This window comes from Ictidomys tridecemlineatus, chromosome 2 (genome assembly GCF_052094955.1).
Source record: "Ictidomys tridecemlineatus isolate mIctTri1 chromosome 2, mIctTri1.hap1, whole genome shotgun sequence".
Lineage (NCBI taxonomy): Eukaryota > Metazoa > Chordata > Mammalia > Rodentia > Sciuridae > Ictidomys > Ictidomys tridecemlineatus.
Window position 1 is genome coordinate 82886587 of NC_135478.1, and position 19244 is coordinate 82905830.

Sequence of the window (19244 nt, forward strand, 5' to 3'; positions counted from 1 at the left end):
GTTGCTGGGATTACAGGTTGCACCACCGGCCTCTGTTTATTTATTAAGATTTGATGAACCTTTATTTTATTCATTTATTTATATGTGGTACTGAGAATTGAACCAAGTACCTCACACATGCTAGGCAAGTGCTCTACCACTGAGCCAAAACCCAGCCCCTGTATATTTATTCTTAACAGAGTGCACCATGAACCCCAAGCTTTTGATAGGCAACGCTAGTTAGCTAGAATTTTGTAACAGCAACTGTATATTTTCCTTGTATTTCTTTTACAGTTATGGCAAAAGATATAAATTTTCCCTTTTTATAGTAGCAATATAAAGATTTAGGGGAATACTACCTAGAACAAGCTGTCCCAAGGTCCCCCTCATAAAAGATGTGCATCTTATATTCTCATAGTCCATGTTACCTGGAACTGAACGGAAATGGAGGAAGCTTGTGTGCATAAGCCATTAGGGCTCATGAACATTAAAGGCCCACATCCCACTGAGTCTGCTGAACTCTCAGCTGCAAAAAGCAGGCTTCAGCTGGCTACACAGGACGGGTCTGGACAGGGGAAGATAACTGGACGGGGAGTCTCCAGAGCTGGAGATAGGGCTGACCACTGGGAGCCTCTGGTTAGGTCCAGCACCTACAAACGAGGGGCTGGGTTCCCTGCTTTCTTTCAGGAGCAATGCTGTTTGAGAATTCTCACTGGAAACAAGCTCGTGATTATCCTAGAATATGGGGTCCCCTGCAACCTACACAGAGGCTCTCCTGTCTTCAGGGGCAGGCCGAGGGATGCTACAAATGCTCTTGTAAAGCTTCTTCACTGTCCTTCTTTGACCACTGGATATTTATGTCAGAGGCTTTAGAAAGAAGTGTTCACCAGAACTGAACATGGTGACCCATGAGCTGCACTGGCTACCGCCATCTTGTTCCACAGACAGTGGTTCCCTGCTTACCTCCCACAGGCACCTCCTGGACTGCTTTAAAGAATTTCATTTAATTGTCAGCATTTAAAAACTGGGGAATTCACATTGCATCTGGAGTCCCAGCTTTTCTTGAAGTGAAAATACCAGTTGTGGCAGAAACTTCAAAGATTGTGACCAGTTAGGGCTTAGCAGCCGCCGGCCAGGGCACACCCTCCCTCTCCTTCTTTATTTTTCCCATTGACATTATCTGACCCCCAGAGGTGTCTGGGTTTGCAGTTTTTCCTCACCAACATTTTATTATGATAAAATTCAAAAACAGAAAAGTTGAAAAAATTATACGGTAAAGAAAATTATATGTTCACCATCTGTATTCCACCATTAAAATACTACACTTGCTTTATTACACATATATCCATGTCTTTATTCATCTATAAATCAACTTAATTTTTACTTTTTTCTGAGTAAGTTGTGGATCCCAAAACACATCTGCAGACAAACTATTAATGGAAGACCAATATTTACTTAGAATGTCTTTAAGGTAAATCTGCAGATGGCAAAATGCACTACCTTTTCACCCTTCTGGGGGCTGTGCAGGCATGACACCTGATTCTGTAGCATTGCTTATTCCCACACCACTCTTCACCCCTAAAGTTACAATAATGGCACATATTTACATCTTAAAATAAAGTATGACAAATGATCTATTTTCATGGTTAGTTGCCACCTAAAAATGATGGATTTTTAATCTACAAATCATGCATTTAGGGGTCTAGGCTACGCTACAGTCTATTCTTAAGCCCACCTCAAATGAGGAAGCGGCGGCCGCCTGGGCTGCTGGTGGTCCCTGCCCCACTCATCTGCAGCTACCTCCTCAGGCCCTCGCTGCCACCCAGTGGCTCTTGAGGGAAGGCACGCCTCACCTAGCAGCTCCACCACCTGCAGGAGGACTGAGGTGGGAATAGTGTCAGGCTCATCTTCAGACTTCCCTTCGCCATCCTCCGACTTCCATGACAGCAGCTGCTCTGCGAAAGCCATAGCCAGCGGGAACTCCAGGGGCAGAGAATGCAATACCAGCACGGCTCCAGGAGGGGGAGACACTCCTAGAAGGGCCCAGAAGGAGAATGTGTGACTCTGCATCTGAGCCAAACAAGCCTGCAAAAAGGACCTCTCTGAGGTGCATGTGGAGAAACAGAGGCGGAAAGCCCAACCCTCATCAGTTCAGGGTGGGAATAAATACATGTCCTGAGGCTCCACACTGCAGATGCCCCAGCCACAGGGAGGACAGAGGCCAGCTCCAGATGCACTTGCTGGTGTGCAGAGAGTAGCAATGGGAACAGAGGTGGATAAACATCCCCCATTCAGTTAGAAACCAGTTGGTGGTCTAGGTGCAGTGGTGCTCACCTGTAAGCCTAGCTGAGGCAGGAGGATTATAAGTTTGAGGTCCACCTCAGAACTTAGACCTTGCCTCAAACCAAACCAACTGGCCTTTATGCCCAGAATGGGAATTAAGTTATACTTTAAAAGATACTTCACTAGAACTCTCCCAGCTTTGAAAAGAAATAATTGATTCTTTTGCATGACTGCAATTGCATCAAGACTTTTAAGCCTATACCAAGTGGACCAGCATGGTGTCCCCAAAACCCAAGGTACTACCAGGACTTACTCTCTCTCTCTCTCAGATCAAACACAGGACTCTACTGCTGAGCTACACTCCCAACCCCTCAACCTTACTGCCTTCTGTTAGTGTCATGGTCTAAGCTTGACCCTGCAGCCTGCAGTGAGAGGGAGGAAGCTCTAGACCCGCTCCTCCTCACATCCCGCACCATCCCAAGCCCCATGACAAACACTGATCAGATCAAGTCGGTGTGCTGGGGTGTGGGTGAGTTAGGAGGAACCGTGCTGGCTGGCCTTCTTTGGAGTGAACAGTCACATGGTGGTAACTGTGGAATGGTGGGCAGAGATCTCAATTTATTTTTTAATTTTCATTTGGGGGTTTTTATGGTGCTGGGATTGAACTCACAGCCTGGCACACAGTAGGCATGTGCTCTACCACTGACTCCCACTCCCAGACAGATTGTTTTTAACACCAAGTTTAAAAACAGCTATGAAAACAACAGACTCTAATAAAAAAAGATCATAAAGGCTGGGTGTGGTGGCACAAACCTATAATCCCAGCTACTTGGGAGGGTGGGCAGAGGAAGATTGCAAGTTCAAGGCCAGCCTCAGCAACTTAGTGGGATCCTGTCTCAAAAATAAAATAAACATGAAAGGGCTGGGTTTGTAGCTTGGTGACAGAACATTTGCCTGGTATATGCTAGGCTCTGGGTTCAATCCCTAGCACCAGGAACACAGATCCAGAGATCCTAAAGTTGTTTAGCAGTGACCAAATCACTGAAGAAATGTCCCTCATCCCTTTGCCTAAAGATGCAAGGTCTCAAGGATGAGGGCTGTGAGATAGAAGGCCCATTTTAATGGCTGAAAGTTCAAATATAGTTTATCACTGTCTCTGGCCAACGTGTGTCCATCTTTTCTTGTCAAACATGCCAGTGAGGAGCAGTGCAAGATGGGGACTGAGATGCTTTCCCTTTTGCATCATTCCCTTTCCACGCACACCAGTCTGTGAAGATGACAGGCACCTAGAGCTTCCACAGTGCAGAGGTGGGATCTCAACAAAATACAGAACTCGGGAGACTGCATCAAGGAGGCCAGGGAGTTGAGAGCAGGTGGGTTCCCACCTGGATGGGGAGCAGGTGCTCATTTTGGTCAGTACCCCGTTATACACTCCAGAATTCGGTTTCAATGAGAACCCGAGGAATGGCAACAGGGTCATGGGAGCCGAGGAGGCTGTGAGGACGGGACTGCTCTGTTAAGATCATTCTGAGCAGTACAGATCCCAGGGCACCCTGGTGAAGGAAGGACATCCCTACTGTGGCCTGGGCAGCCTCTGACAGGCTGTGAAATCTATTGCCTCTCAAATACCCTACCCCAAGCAGTCCTGTTATTTACCCGTAGAAACTGGGACCCAGCAAGACACAAAATCCCTCCTATCTTGCAAAAGAAAAGCAGCAGAGCAGGGTGTGCACTGTTGGCATCCCCAGGAGCCGAGACAGACTCACCTAGCTTGATGTGCACCCTGTCTGTGGAGAGCACCACAGAAGGGTACTGGTCAGCTGTGGGCGGAGGTGCAAGCCCAGTGTTGGCCGGGGACGCATCCCGTGGGTAACAGGCAGCCTCGATGAGGTTCAGCTGGCCGGTTCGCTTCACTTTGTGGCCAAGCCCGTACACGAGGACGCGTGCCCAGGGTGCCTTGTACAAAGAGGAGCTGAGAGGGAGGTGGTGTTAATACAGGCTCTGGCCACGCACACCAGAAAGCTGAGTGTGAACGGGCACCTGTCATCTCTATCACCTGCCAGAAGGTCATCTGTATAAGGTGATTTCCCTACCCATGGCAATGTGGGAAGAGATGTGAGTCATCTTTAGAGATGCTACATGTTCACAGCTGAAGATGAGCCCTTCTTCTCCACCACTGCTCCCAGAATCCATTTGGCTTTTCTCTCCCCATCACCTTCATTTTGAGAAAGGGCAACTTACTCTTTGCGGAATCCAGATTGACTTTCTTTACAAGACACCACAACAAAAGCCGCCCCGGGAAAATTAACATCCATATTGACTTTGGATTCGGATATCGGGAATTCTTCGGAGGGGAACTGCTCTGGTGCTGTCTGCAAAGAGATATTAAATAAGGAAAGCCACAGGCTAAACACAGGGAGAGTGTTTTGTCTTCTCATCTCATGAAGCTAAAGGATCCAGCCAAAGCCCCGAACAGAACAAAACAAAAAAGCCTGGAAGGAAGGAAGCTCCGGATGAGACAAGCAGAAGAGCTTCTATGAAAAGGCAATCAAAACGGCCAGTGGCTTGGGGGAGAAAGGGGAGCCATTTTTAGGAAGCTATTAAGACTTGTAACAACAACAAAAAAACAACCAAACAACAACAACAAAAAAACCCCCGAGAACTGCAGTTCAGGTCGTCAGCTCCAGACTTCTACCTGCAGGAAGGAGCAGATCTGCCTTGTGAGCTCCAGAAGGCTCTCCTCGCCCTGGTGCAGGGTGCGGGTGATGGCCACACTCAGCCACTCTCTCACTGTCTGGGAGCTGCCCTGGTAAAAGAGGTCCGTGGCGGAACAGTTCTGGGAGTGTATGCAGTGCTGCAGGGACTGCGCCAGGAGGATGGAGCTGGAGCTGATGGTGCCATCTGGGGACAGGAAGAGCACAGGCATTTACAAGAACCCCACAGCCGGCTTTGTGACCACCTGAGTCAGAAATAACAAATGACCCATCTGGGTAAACTGGCCTGGATGGGGTCACTGTGGATAACAGACATCACCACCAGTCAGAGCATCTAGCAGGGTGGCATTAGTGGACACAGCTAAATGTCTGCTCTCTGTTTAGCAGCAAAACTGCTGCCTAGAATAACACTGGAAGCAGAGGCTAGCAAATGGGTTGAAGCGGGGCCGTTGGGATGAGAGGCCAAGAACCCCATCTATTCAGCTGCTCGGGGCCACCCTGGGCTGCTCCAGGGTGCCTTAGAGTGGCGTTAAAGCAATGTGTCTGTCATCATTGTAAAGCTTCCCACAGGTAGATTTCAGAGTCTCCAAGTTCTCAGGGTGAGCTGAGGGACAGCACTCCACCCAGCAAGCGTAGATAAGACACACACAGGTGCTGGCCGGGACCCCAGCGCCTGTGAGCTGGGAGGCTGCTGGCTGAGAGGCAGCTGGCTGAGAGGCTGCTGGGTTCAGAATACTGCCTGCAGGGGACCTCCCTCAATCTGGTTCCCACCTCTGTTTTGGGGAAGTGAAGGGGAGCTGATGGGGCAGAGGGGCATTCCTGGGGAGCACCGAGAGCCCCCACCAAGGGCCTCAGGCCAAACAGATACACAGGAAGCCTAAAGCAGCTCCCCTGAGGTCCTGGGGAGTTGGACAGTCTGCTCTGGAGGTGTCTGAAAGCAGGGACACCTTGGCTTTCCACCAGGCAGAATGTCTGTGGCAGCAGTACAATGACTAGGTTTCTCCTCTTCTTTTTTGGGTACTGGGAACTAAACTCAGGGGTGTTTTAACACTGATCTACCTTTTTCTTTATTTCCAGACAGAATCTTGCGAAGTTGCTGAGGCTGGTCTTGAACTTGCACTCCTTCTGCCTCAGGCTCCTGAGCACCACTACACCTGTTTGTCTTTGCTTTTGTGTTGTAGAAGAGGTGGCTCTCCCTCCACCCAGACCAACTCTTTAGTGTTTTAGAACTCACTCCATCAGTTATGTGCCCTGTGCCAGGAGTCAGCATCTCTTCCCAGCTCCTCTCACCCCATGCACATGTGAGAAATTACTACAAAATGCACATAGTGATTTAAAAACGCTATTTATCATTCCTTGTGACCCTCTGGGTTGACTGGGCAGTTCAAGGCCTCATGTGTTACTAGTTAGAATCACCTGTGTGACTCCATTTGTCTGAGCTCGTCTGGAGCTGGAATGACCAAGAGAGCCCCTCTCACCACAGGCCTCTCCATGTGGTCAGTTGCTTCACCTGTAAGTCCTTACAGCAGGGTGCCAGGTTCTGGAGGTAGGAGTGTGATCATATTTCCTAGACAATAGTCCATGTTCCCTGACCCACAGTTAGTTTGGAAAGTTCAATGAACACATCAGATTAATAACTAATGTGAATAAAATACTTCCATTTTTCAAAGTGCAAGCAAGCACAACTGCAGTTCTTGGGCTTCGCTTAGCCCCTGGTCTCACAGGACCGTGTCTCCTCCCTCTGTGGGGACGAGCAGACCAGCACAGTCTTGCATGCCTGGCGCAAGCTCAGGGCTCTTCTCATCTGCACTGATTTCTGGGCTAAGTCTTACCTGGGAGGGGAGGGGCGAGGAGCTGATTGGACAGCAGTTGCAGGTGCTCCAGAGTGATGTCTCGGATGGCAGGGATGTGGAAGAGGCGGGTAAACAAGTGAGGGAACTTGGGGGCGAAGATGTTGAGTAGGGCCATGCGGCAGTAGAGCCTGGCCAACGCAGCCTCACACCGCAGCAGCTCCCTGCAGGGGAAAGCGGGAGAGAGGCCCTGAGTACTGAGGGCCAGCAGCAGGGCTCTGAAGGGAAGGACCTCAGTTCAGGTTCCTTTCCTGGCCCACGTTCTGTGCCCCAAGTGAGCTACTTGTGTTCTAAACAAAAACCACATTAGTTATGTTTGATTTTTCCTAATTCAAAAGCACTGTGGGAAAAAAAATGAAAATGTCTACACAAAAACTTGTCCACGTGTAATCACAGCAGCATCATTTGTGAGAGCCAAATATGGAAACACCTCAAATGTCCATTAACTTCGTGGCATGTCCATAGAATAAAACATTATTTTGCAATAAAAAGGAATGAAAGGAAGACCTTTTGGAAGAGGGGATCACTCACTGGGATCTGCATGAGAAGAGCCAGACGGCCCCGTAGCGTGATCAGGAGGAAAGGAGCCTGGCGTGAGGGCAGCAGAAGAGTCCTCCCTGCTGGAGCGGAGGTGGGGAAGTCTACTCCTGGGGAGCAGGGAGCCTCAGAAGGTGAGAATCAGAAGAGTGAGCTGGGATCTGTTTCTAGAGATCACCCTTTTAGAGTGGCCACATCCATTCTGGCTGTTATGGAGGACTAGACTGTATGGCAGTGCTGGAAAGGGAGGGACGGGGACAGATAAGATGCGGCTTGCTGACGGCTCACAGGCGGCAGTGAGGAAGAAGGATGGCTGTGCTGTACTTTCTAGGTATGGGAAAGCCAGAGGGGGCGGTTTTGTGGGGAACTCAGGTTCTACCTTATGAATTACATTTTAGGTGCCTATGAGATGATGTGTGAGTCAAAGGTCAACAAGACCTTTCCTCCATAGAATCACCTTTGGTTAGTCTCCTATGCTCTCAGTTTCTCTTAAAATCTGACAAAGAATGACAGCACGTGACTAGCCTCTTACTGTGAAAGTGAATCCTGACTGACAGGCAGCATCTGGACTGCGAGGACTGTGAGGAAGGACACTCTCAGTGGGAAGCCACAGCTGCTGTGCCTTCTGGAGCGTGGCATGCCTCAGGCTGGAATCTCTGGAAGAGTCACAGGAGATCTGGGCTCTGATCCAGTCACAGGATGCTCAACTATCACAAGAACCTTGCTGGGTTTGGTCGACCCTTCACTCCTGAGCAGTCACGCAGCCCCTGACCTTCTGTGTGGGTCTCTGTGGGTGCTGGAGAAACACTCTTGACCACGCCTCCTGCCCTCTATCTTGCTACTTTGTCTTCCAGTGTCACCTATTTTGGTCTTGTGGATCTGACTAACTGAACTGAGGACTTTCTAAAGGCAATGCAGTATCTGAGTGGACATGGTGAGGAGACAGCTGAACACACGGACCTGGATTTGTAGTGATACACGCTGAGCTTGGTTCTAATCGACACCTTGTGGAGGAACTGTGATGGCCAGGGAGGGCTGGCATGCACAATAGTACACAGAGACCTTCATTTAAAAACTCACTTATTATTATATTTTCTCTGAATTGTTATAAGAATTTTTAAGACCAAAAGGAACAATTCACAGGGAAATTGTATTGGTACACAGCAGGAACTTTGCCATATCTTTCTGTTTTAGTTTCGTGTGTGTGTGTGTGTGTGTGTGTGATTTCTTGTAGTTGTTGTTATAGTTGAACACAATACCTTTATTTATTTTTATGTGGTGCTGAGGATTGAACCCAGTGCCTCCTACGTGCGAGGTGAGTGCTTACCACTGAGCCACAGCCCTGGATGCTGGGTCTTTTGGCTTTAATCTGCTGGCGCAGGCAACTGCCATAGTACTTCAGTTTGCTTCCAGGGCGTGTCCAGTGCCAGGCACAGAGCCAGCATTCCTGGGACACCTGCTAGTTTAGCGAGAACAGTGGGCTGACTGCTCCCACAGTGCCTGGGCCTCTTCCTGATTCGCTACCTCTTCTTGAGTTGCTTTCCTCAGAATAATTTTTCCACTCTTGGAATCTCTAGCTGTCCTCAGCCCCCCAATCTATAGCAGAGTGCTTGTGGCAGAGACCAGATGATTCTATATCCTTCAACTTTTCTGCCTAACTCCCAAAATTTTTCTACTACCTTTTCTGGTTGTCTTCTCTCTTTCTTTAACCCTCAGCTTTGGAAGGAAAGCCTTCTTGTCAAGGATTAATGGTACATGCAGAAAAACACAGTGGATTTCTGTGACTCCTCAGAAAGAAGGGCTCTACTTTACCTGTGAATTTGAAGGTTGGTGTTGTCCAGTGTGACCAGCCCATTGGTGGCAGTCCTTCGGTAGCCTGCAGGGGGCCTTTCCAACATGTCAATGGGGTACCAATACCGCACCAGCACCCCCTCACTCCGGAGATATGTTTCCACCTGCACCAGCTCGTTCACCTACAACAGGAAAAGGAAATGTCCGCTTTTTAGTAACTTTGTTTTCCAAATTTATATACATATACAATATACAAAACTCCCAGTTTTTAGCTATGATGCTTATAATTTGCATCTACTTGTTATTTCATGAACAAAATTAATAAACTGAAAAGGAATTCATAATACATTCTGTCTCTCTCTCTGGTGCTTTGAATTGAACACTTCTCTACGAGAAGTGTTCTGCCACTTAGTTATGCCCCTTGGTCTCCTGTTTAATAAATTCTTAATTATAAATTAACACAAAATAGAAAGGCTAAAAGCCAGTTATTCCAACAAGCAAACAATGCTCAAAGTAGAAAACAAAAACTAAAACAAAAAAACGCCAGTTTGGTGGTGCACACCTGGAATCCCAGCAACTTGAAAGGCTGAGGCAAGATTGCTAGTTTGAGGCAGTTCTTAGTGAGACGTGTCTCAAGATAAAACATAAAATGGACCGTGGATGTAGCTCAGTGGTAAAGTACCCCTGGGTTTAATTCCCAGTGACAAAAACCAAACAAACAACAAACAAAACCCCACAAAGTAGAAAAAACTTTAAATAAAAATAAACACATATGTGTACATGTCTACATGTATGTACATATATCCACACACATGTACAAATGTGTGTTTACATATAATCTGCAAATTAATATGTATTGTCAGATTATAACAATAAATGCTAGTTTCATGCCATTAAGTCTAAAAGTTCACATGTGGTTGGTACTGAGAGTGTTTTAGTTTCCCATACCAGATGGAAAATTTTAATTGGTATAAAAAAACTAATGAAGACCTTCAATGTAATAATAAGTTAACAATTTAAAGAAGGGGCTGAGGATGTGGCTCAAGTGGTAGCGCGCTCGCCTGGCATGCGTACGGCCCGGGTTCGATCCTCAGCACCACATATAAAGAAAGATGTTATATCCGCCGAAAACTAAGAAAAATAAATATTAAAAAAATTCTCTCTCTCTCTCTCTCTCTCAAAAAAAAAATTAAAACAGTGGAGGGTTGGAGTTGTGGCTCAGCGGTACAGCGCTTGCCTGGCATATGTGAGGCCCTGGGTTTGCTCCTCATCACCACAAATAAATAAAAAGATTCATTGACAACTTAAAAATAAGTAAAAAATAAGCTCACATATATCATGCATTCTGGATTTAAATGCCAATGTGATTTTTACTCAGGTTCAATTAAAATTACTGAAGTAATCAAATTACTTGAGAAATAATAGGATGATTACTTTACAAAATTTCCATGTTTCTAATTTTTATTTTCATACATTTCCATTGCTGAAAAATACCATTAGCAATTATCTTCTGATAACTAAAATTGGAAGTCTGTATTAGATGGCAGTGGGAGATTCAGGATTACTGATGGAGTTTTCTATTTAAATGGTCACCTCATTAAACCATTAGTCAATGACCCCTCTGAAGAATTTATTGAGTTACATTAAGTCCTGGTAAAATGTAGTCAGCTAAAGTCGTAAATTTTTAAAAGGTCAATTTCAAAGCATTAATGGTGCTATGCATGGTAGAACATGTCTGTAATCCCAGTGGCTTGGGAGGCTGAGGCAGGAGGAACACAAGTTCCAAACCAGCCTCAGCAACTTAAAGAAGCCCTAAGCAACTTAGTGAGACCCTGTCTCTAAATAAAAAATAAAAAGGGCCAGGAATGTGGCTCAGTGGTTAAGCACCCCTGGATTCAATCCACAGTACCCCCAAAAAAACAAAGTATTAATGGTACCTAACATTATCATACCCCTGAATGACGCTGAAGCTTGTATCTACCTAGTGAAAAAGACAATTCTTTATCGGAGACTCATAGGTTTGATTTCATTAGTCTTTCTTACATGGGAAAGTTCAAAACCATGTAGTTACAGCTTTCAAACAGAATCCTGTTTTCAAAAGTCAGTTCTGGCTTTGCCTTCTCTCACTCTTTTCTGTACTTCCTCTGTCCCGGTCACTCCGAATCCTCATGAGCCCCATGAGAAAGTTTCATAAAATGGAGACAATTAGTGAATGAGTTTAACGAACTCACTTGACAGGTAGGGAAACTGAGGCTGAGACAATTAGTGAGATGATGTGATCCAAATGACAAAGCTCTTTGGTCTGTGTCTAACAATCCTGACAGTGCTGTGTCTAACACCCATTCCAGAACAACGGGAGAACTTCCCCTGGAACTTGGGTGGAGATGAGGTTTGGACACGGCTGTGTGGTAGAGCTGGTGTGGTCTTGGGGAGTTGATGGCACCAATAGTTAGGAGCTAACAGTGAGCTATCAGTCCTGATTCCTGGTTCGAACACACGAAAAAAAAACTTAGGCAAGAAATTTCACATGAGAGCATTTTTATTTGGCATCCTTGTCCTTAATTTGAAGAGAAACCCAAATGAATCATCCCTTCTTTCTGCAGTGCTGGGGACAGAACCCAGCACCTCAGGTGTGCTAGGCATGTGCTCTACTACTGAGCTGCACCCCTGCCCACGAGCTCATTTTCATTTGCAGTTCTGGGGCTTTCACCCAGGGGCGCTCTGCTACCGAGCCATATCCCCAGTCCTTTTTATTTTTTATCTTGAGACAGGGCCTTCCTAAGCTATCTAGGCTAAACTGGAACTTGCCATCAAACTTTTTGCATAGCTTGGATAATGGGCATGTGCGCTGTACCTGGCTTCCCAGAATCACTTTTTAAGGTGCATGGGAGTCTGGGCACGAAGGCCTCAGCACATGAGAGGGCTGATCACTCTGAATGGCTGTTCACTTACTGAATCGACATCTAAGACGACTCCATGAAGTCCAAAGGTTTTCAGCATCCCACGGATGGCAAATTTTGGCAAAGCAGTTCCAACGGTACTGCTGGCTACATTATTACTGTCTGGAGAGCGAGTTACAACTGTGAGACCTGAGGAGGTAGAGGTAGAAACTTAAGAAGAAGTAGCATGTCACTTTGAGACCCTAGATTATAGGGTCAAAAATAGCTCTATGGCATTAAACAATGCCCTCAGCATTTTTACAACAAAAAAAAGAACACATCTCAGCCTGAAAAGCAATACAATAGCATGTTTTAAAGACACTTGTAATTCACGGATGAAAATACAAAAACGCCACTTAAAAATAGGCAAAGAATTTGAATAAACAGTTCTTCAAAGAGAAGGAAAAGATAACACATGAAAAGATGTTCAATATTAGTTATTAATCATTAAGGAAACGCATGTCAAAGCCACAAAGAGATACTTCACACAAAGTATACAGCTAAATATAAAAGACAATAACTAGTGCTGGCAAGGATATGTGGGTATTAGAACTTTCACACATTGCTGGTGGGATTGTACTGTGCTGCAGACATTTTGAAAAATAGTTGGGCAGCTCCTCAAAAAGTTACACCAAAAACCACCAAATGACCCAGCAATTGCACCCCTATGTACACACCAAGAAGAAACAAAAACACATGGCCACACAAAAACTCGTGCACCAATGTTCTCTGCAGCATTATTCATATTAGCCCCAAAATGGAAACAGCTCAAATGTTTATTTTTTTATTACTTTTATCAAATATTTGCTAATGGATGAATGGAAATGCAAAATGGAACATGTACACACAATGAAAAATTATTTGGCCACAGCATGGATGAACCTGGATGAAGAAACCACATGACATGTGATTCCATTTGTAGGAATGAAGCAGAATCCAGAACAGGTAGATCTACAGAGACAGAAAGCAGAGCTGCGATGCCCAGAGGCTGTGGTCACCCTAGAAAAACTACAGGGAGTAACGAGGTCACAAGATTTTTTTGGAGGGGGGACGGAACTGCTGAGCAACTATAGAGGAGCAATCACTGGGTGGTCACACAACTTAGTGAACATATTCAAAACTCCTGAGTTGTACCTTCAAAAAGGTAAACTTTTTTTGGTGGTGGTGATGGTGGAGGAGGAGGAGGAGGAGGAGGAGGAGGAGGAGGAGGAGGAGGAGGAGGAGGGGAGAAGAAGAGGAGGAGGAGGAGAAAGAGGAGGAGGAAGAGGAGGAGGAAGAGGAGATGAAAATAAATATCTATTCCTGTGCCTGCCCATGATGTTCTGGTACTTTTGTGAAGGTCATCTGGTAATTCTAAAAGTGAGCTGTTTTAAATTCTATTTTTCTGTGCTTTCTGTTTTTTTCTTTTTCCTTAAAACATGCAATAGTTTTTAAATTAAGTGACTATATTCTATTAAAATTTTAAAATTTAACCATGAACATAGGGCTTATTGGCTCAGAGCTGGGCCCTCAGCCCAGGCCCTGCTTCCCCCCTTGCACTCCCAGCCCTGCCTCAGCTGCCCACATCAGAGAGCTCCAGGAACATGGCAGAGATACCAAGGGCCAAACAGTTGCTGATGCCTACCCCTGCCCTTGAGGGCTTCACATGGGAGAGCTTGGAAGAGGTCAAATTATTTGGCATATGGAGGTCACCCTAGGAAAACTACCAGCTGCTTGGTTCATGCCTGAGAAAATTCAACTACTGATATCATAGGAAAGTTCACAGGTGAATTAAGGAGGAAAGGAAAACCTTTTCGAACTTTGTCAATTGTGAACTTGTTTGCTTCATCTTTAATATCCTCAATGGTGGGAAGATACAGGTCTCTTGGGATGCCGCCATTCTCCTCATATAGAAATTCCACCGTCTGCCGGGCAATATCCACCATGCCTGAAAACATAACAGACCCAGTAACTCTCCACAGAGCATGCAGTCTTGAGATCAACCATGACACTGACAAGTATCTGGAGTGAAATGACACAGAATCTTTTAAATACTATTTATGGGACAGTGTACTTCTTAGAGAAGGCAACTATGCAGTTTCTACCAAGTGTAAAATACTAAAGGCATTACTTCTGAGAATCTCTCAGACCTCTCTTGCAGCAATACAAGCACCAGTGTGCAAAGATCCAAGAACATTCACTGTAGCACGGTTAGTAAATAATAACCACAAAATGGAAATAGCTTAAGAATTTATCAATACAGGATGGTTAAAAATGATGGATCATTATTATGCAGTCTTTTTTTTTTTGGTACTGGAGATTGAACTCAGGGGTGTTCTATGACTGACTACATCCCCAGTCCTTTTTTTTAAACTTTGAGATAGGGTCTTGCTAAATGGCCTTGAACTTGTCATCCTCCTGCCTCAGCCTCCCAAGTAGCTAGGATTATAGGTGGTACTACTGGGCCTGGCAAGCACCTCTTTTTAAACAAAGCCTATTTGCATTACATAAACCCACCAACTTTATTTGCTATCTTGCTGTAATGAAACGTTATGACAATTTTCTAAGCATAGTTTAAAAAGAGATTGTGATTATAGAAGGATGCTTATGGAAAGAAGCGTCAGAGAGAACAAACAGAAACTGTGGCTTAATACTAAAACATTTTGGAATTAAATGATCTTTCCAAATAGTGGAGAGGAAGAAAAAAAATACTATCCAATAAGCAGGAATAAGAGTCAAAGGGAGAATGCCAAAGTAAAGCTTGTGGAGGCCAGGGATAGATAGCTTCATTAACCTTCTCCAGGGGACTTGATGACAGGAGGCTGATCACCATTACAGAGGAATCCTTTGGGCACTATGAACCATCTACCTATCCTCCTTTCAGCCTTTCCACTGCTCTGCTGAAGGGGAAAAGTCTCACCTCCATCATTACCATTGTGACATGCAGAACTACATTAACTGAGTGCTTACTTTGTGCCAGGCACTGCTCTTAGGAGTTTCAACTACCTATATCAGTCCATTTATTTCTCATACACAAATGAGACTGTTACCATACTGATTCCATTTTAAAGATGAGGAAAGCCCAAGCTCCCATGGCTGATAAACAGCACATCAGTGACTTTAGATGTGACTGTTAACCACTAGGTTCTTCAGATTCCCAGGACAACCATTCCAGCTAAATTTAGCAGTTCATTTGAGTTAAAATGACAGGTAAATAGAGCCTATGAAAGCAAAAGATCCAGAGCTCACTGGCAGTATGGGAGAAGACAAGGTCAAGTCAGGCTGGACACTTGACGAGCACCTCTCCTGATTTTACATCTCCCCCATCTCTTCAAGCCATGCAATAAGCTCCTTGGGAGAACAAAAAGCACCAGACCTAGTTGTAAAGCACCCTTGATCTGGTCCAGGCCGGATTTCCTCTCTGCTTCATTCCGGAAGCGTCTTCGGATGGTGGGAAAAACCTTGGTCTCCCAAGCTTTCACCAGCAGGGCATAGTGGTCCTCCTGAAGGAGAGGCAACCCATGAGCAGAGGGGAGCGCCTCGAGCCGGCAGCATGCCTCCCTCCCTTACAGCTCTCGCCCAGTGGCCTCGCCCAGGTGACACCAGTGATGGCAGCAAGGGGCAGAGCCTCAGATGCCAGGGAGGAATAGCTCAACAAGCTCTTCCCTTCCCTCAACAGCCACTGAAACGCTCTGAGCTCACTGCTGCACTACTGCCACCAGACTGCCCCTCTCCAGCACCTGGACCTGTTCTTGGCCATAGCCCAGCAGAGACCGACATCAACGGGTGGTGTGGAAAGATGAGCACGTCACAACCGTTCAGGCACAGCCACCCAGCTGAACCGTACCAGCGCTGGCCTTGCAACCTTACACCAAAATCATTCCCTGAAGCTCATGGCAGCCATCAGGGAGCTAAATACATATGGCCACCTCCTAACCTGGGTCTCAGGCCTCTTACCTGTGGAATGTCATCATCGTCATCATCATCACTCTCATCGTCTGCAATGGGAGGCGGGTGAGGGTCTGGGCCAGAGGTGATGAAATTCTCATAGCTGAGCTCAACTTTATAATGACAGGAGGTGTCACTATCGTATTCTATAACAAAGCAGGACGACAGCAAAATCAACCAAGAGCAAGCTAGAAAGACCATTAACTTCCTACCCTTGGAAAAGCTGGACTTCCTGAGTGTGCATCATGGGTAGACTCCTAGCAGGTGGACAGACTTAAAGCAGAGTCAAGAAGAACTAGGCATCTATGATTAGCCTGAATCCCAAGATAGTTTTTATGGGTCTGATTTATTCAACTCAGAGAACTTGGAAGATTCTTTCCTATGAGAGAAAAGCAAACACTTCACCAATTTGCAAACCAGCATCCCAGGGGCCAGATGTGGCTTACAGACAGCTTCAGTTTGGTGAGCTCAGTTTTACTCAATTTTATTAAGACATTTTTCAAATACAGAAAAGTTTATGATAGACACCTATGTGCCTACCATCCCGATTCTATCATAGGCATCTTATTATACTTTGATGGCCACAGTTTTGAATCAACTTTTTAAATGAGTTAACTATAAAATGAGAGATTTTATAAATGCTCTGTGATCCTTAGCTACCTCATTCCGTTCTGCTGCCGCTAACCTGTGACAGCTCCCTGAGTTGGAAAGCGCCTCCCTGGCTGCCATGCCTCCCGCCCCCTGTTCTTTCACTTGGACTGGCCCGCCATCCTCAGGTGACCTATGGTACTTAATTTGAGGTCTCCGTAATGGGGATGGCCCAGTGAAATGGGCTTATGGTATGCACAGCACTCTCAACCCTGGCAGAATGGGGCCTCAGGAGGAGGTGACTTACGTTGCTGAGCGGTGGCCACGGCTGCAATCCGGCACAGTGGCCCATGAGTGCCTGGGTCTGATGCAATACTGGTGCCGGCATCGTTGTCACTGTCAGATGCCATGGCAAAGGGCAGGGCCTCGAAGTTTGCGCTAATCTCCTCTGCCAGGTCAGTGCATAGGTCAGCTGCGTTGCGATGGGCCTGCCCCTCGGCATAGGCAAATGGGCGGGAGCCAAAGTTGGCTCGAGTTTTGGTGTTCTGGAAGGAAAGGGCATGAAATAAAGGATTTGAAAGGTCTCTGGTTTCTCTCTCTTCATGGTACAGGGGTCTCATTAAGTTGCTGAAGCTGGCCTCAGCCCTGTGATTATCCTGCTTCAGCCTCATGAACCACGGGGATGATAGGCATGCGCCACTGCATCCAGATTTTTTTTTCTTCTTTATTATTTTTATTTTTTAAATATTTTTTTAGTTGTAGTTGGACACAATACCTTTATTTATTTATTTATTTTCATGTGGTGCTGAGGATCAAACTCAGCGCCTCACATGTGCTAGGCAAGTGCTCTGCCACTGAACCACAGGGTCACTGTCAAAACCTAACCACAGAATCATTTTACCAGCATCTGAAGGAGCACTGCTACTTTTGTCCTTGTACTGTTGTTAGAATGATGGCTAGAAGGAGTCAGAGCAGTTAGACTCTAAGTGCTTGCTAGACTGTGGGATCAGCACGTTGCTTAGGCTCACTTTGTGCTCCTTTCTGTTAACCATGCACAATGAGGTATGTACAGAAGCACACACATTTACTGCCTTTTTCCTTCTCCTTCCTGATAGAAACAAATTACTAAGATCTGCTCTCTTCTCCCAACAAGGTGATTTACCTTTTTCTGAATGTGAACCACAGGCCACATCCCACCAGAGACATCCTCAAGGTATGGTGAAAGGCGCTGCCCGCAATATGTGAAGTACACCCGGCCCTTGGCTGGCTGCCCCGGTGGAGGTGGAGTACCCTCGGTTCTCTCCCAGCCAATTCCTGCCACGTCACCTATAGTAGAGAATAGGAAGGACACACACACATTTCCTCCCTTTATTGACTCTCCAACAAACTTGTAATTTGCAACCTGTGTGGCAGCCAGATAAAGAAAAAAGTGCCCCCTAAGTTACCAAAAGGGTAATGGCCTTATAAAGTGAGAGGTTTGGTGTACACTAGGGTCAGCAATGACAAGAACTTGGTTTTCACTAAAAGACAAACCACATTTCCAGTTCCCAAGTTTATTAACTTTAACCCATTTAGACCCAAACTTGGGACCACCAGAAGTATTCAAGTTAAAAAAGCCCCCACTGCACTCACCAGGAGAGAGAGTCACGTCTAAGCGAACGCTCTTCCACTGGAGCAGACTGGAGCCGTTGTAGTGCACGGCTCGGCCATTGCTAGGGAGAGAAGGAGGGAGTCAAGGGCGAGATGCATCAGCCCACACAGCGGCAGGCGAAGTGCACGGGGAGGGCATCAGCAGCATGAGGGCCACCAGGAACCCTGAAATGTGAGTGCATTTCAACAGGCATTTCTCACATTTTGTGGGGGCAGAGACTGTGGTATCACTTTAGCATCAACACACCTACACCGACGTCTCCCGAACTGTCTTCATAGAATAAAGGATGCGGGCTCAAATCCATTTGGAAACAAAACCAATCTCTTATTGCAGGACAATTAGGAAGGAACGAAGCCAATAGGCACTGTGAATGTCCAAGCGAGGGAAGCAGCGGCTCCTTTCCTCAAGCTTATTTGAAGACACACCTCGATTTTGGCTTCTTATCTACACTTTGTGGGAAGCTGCTGTTCTCTGAAACACTGACCCACTTTTCTTCTCTTTAAATAAAAGTAGTAGCAGTCACTCACTTGTGGAAAAGGCAAGTGCCCACTGGGTTGGTCCAAGCTCCATCTCGTTTCTCGGCTTCTGTAGCAAAGCCAAAGGAAACTATTGGTCCAGTGTCGTCATCAGTATCTCCATAGGAAACAATTTCAATTTCCCAGTAAAAAGATGGGGCCTGAAGAGACACCAGCAGAGGGCACAGTCAGGTGGCTCAGTCAGGGCCCCAACCACTTCCTTGCTCTTTCAGTTTGGAAGAAGCAGCTAAAGGCAATGTGCTGTGTGCTGTCTCACCTGAACTGGCAGAGGTGAGGTGGCGTAGATAAAGGTGCCCCGGGGCAGACCTCCCCCAGCGCTGGGGTCAGCCAGGAATGTGACCGAGGTCAGGTGAGATGAGAACATGCAGGCCCGCACTGGAGGAAACACTCGGGAGGGGCTCCAAGTTATCTCTTTGGGCTACAAGGGGTAGGATGGGGGGGAAACCTCA

At 46.2% G+C, this 19244-nt stretch overlaps 1 protein-coding gene across 7 annotated transcripts in view; it reads right to left on the bottom strand.

The window, feature by feature from the left end:
* Hectd4 (HECT domain E3 ubiquitin protein ligase 4) overlaps positions 1 to 19244 on the bottom strand; it is a 177864-nt gene that overhangs the window by 22927 nt on the left and 135693 nt on the right. For all 7 annotated transcript variants that reach the window (XM_078039056.1, XM_078039054.1, XM_078039055.1 and 4 more), the window contains exons 46-60: positions 19052 to 19213; positions 18787 to 18935; positions 18241 to 18320; positions 17771 to 17934; positions 16916 to 17153; positions 16030 to 16166; positions 15449 to 15575; positions 13883 to 14020; positions 12107 to 12243; positions 9176 to 9336; positions 6809 to 6990; positions 4958 to 5163; positions 4504 to 4634; positions 4029 to 4234; positions 1833 to 2012 (exon numbers count right to left, since the gene is read on the bottom strand). In XM_078039056.1, coding sequence (XP_077895182.1) covers positions 1833 to 2012; positions 4029 to 4234; positions 4504 to 4634; positions 4958 to 5163; positions 6809 to 6990; positions 9176 to 9336; positions 12107 to 12243; positions 13883 to 14020; positions 15449 to 15575; positions 16030 to 16166; positions 16916 to 17153; positions 17771 to 17934; positions 18241 to 18320; positions 18787 to 18935; positions 19052 to 19213 — 2398 coding nt within the window. The remainder of the gene's footprint in view (positions 1 to 1832; positions 2013 to 4028; positions 4235 to 4503; positions 4635 to 4957; positions 5164 to 6808; positions 6991 to 9175; positions 9337 to 12106; positions 12244 to 13882; positions 14021 to 15448; positions 15576 to 16029; positions 16167 to 16915; positions 17154 to 17770; positions 17935 to 18240; positions 18321 to 18786; positions 18936 to 19051; positions 19214 to 19244) is intronic.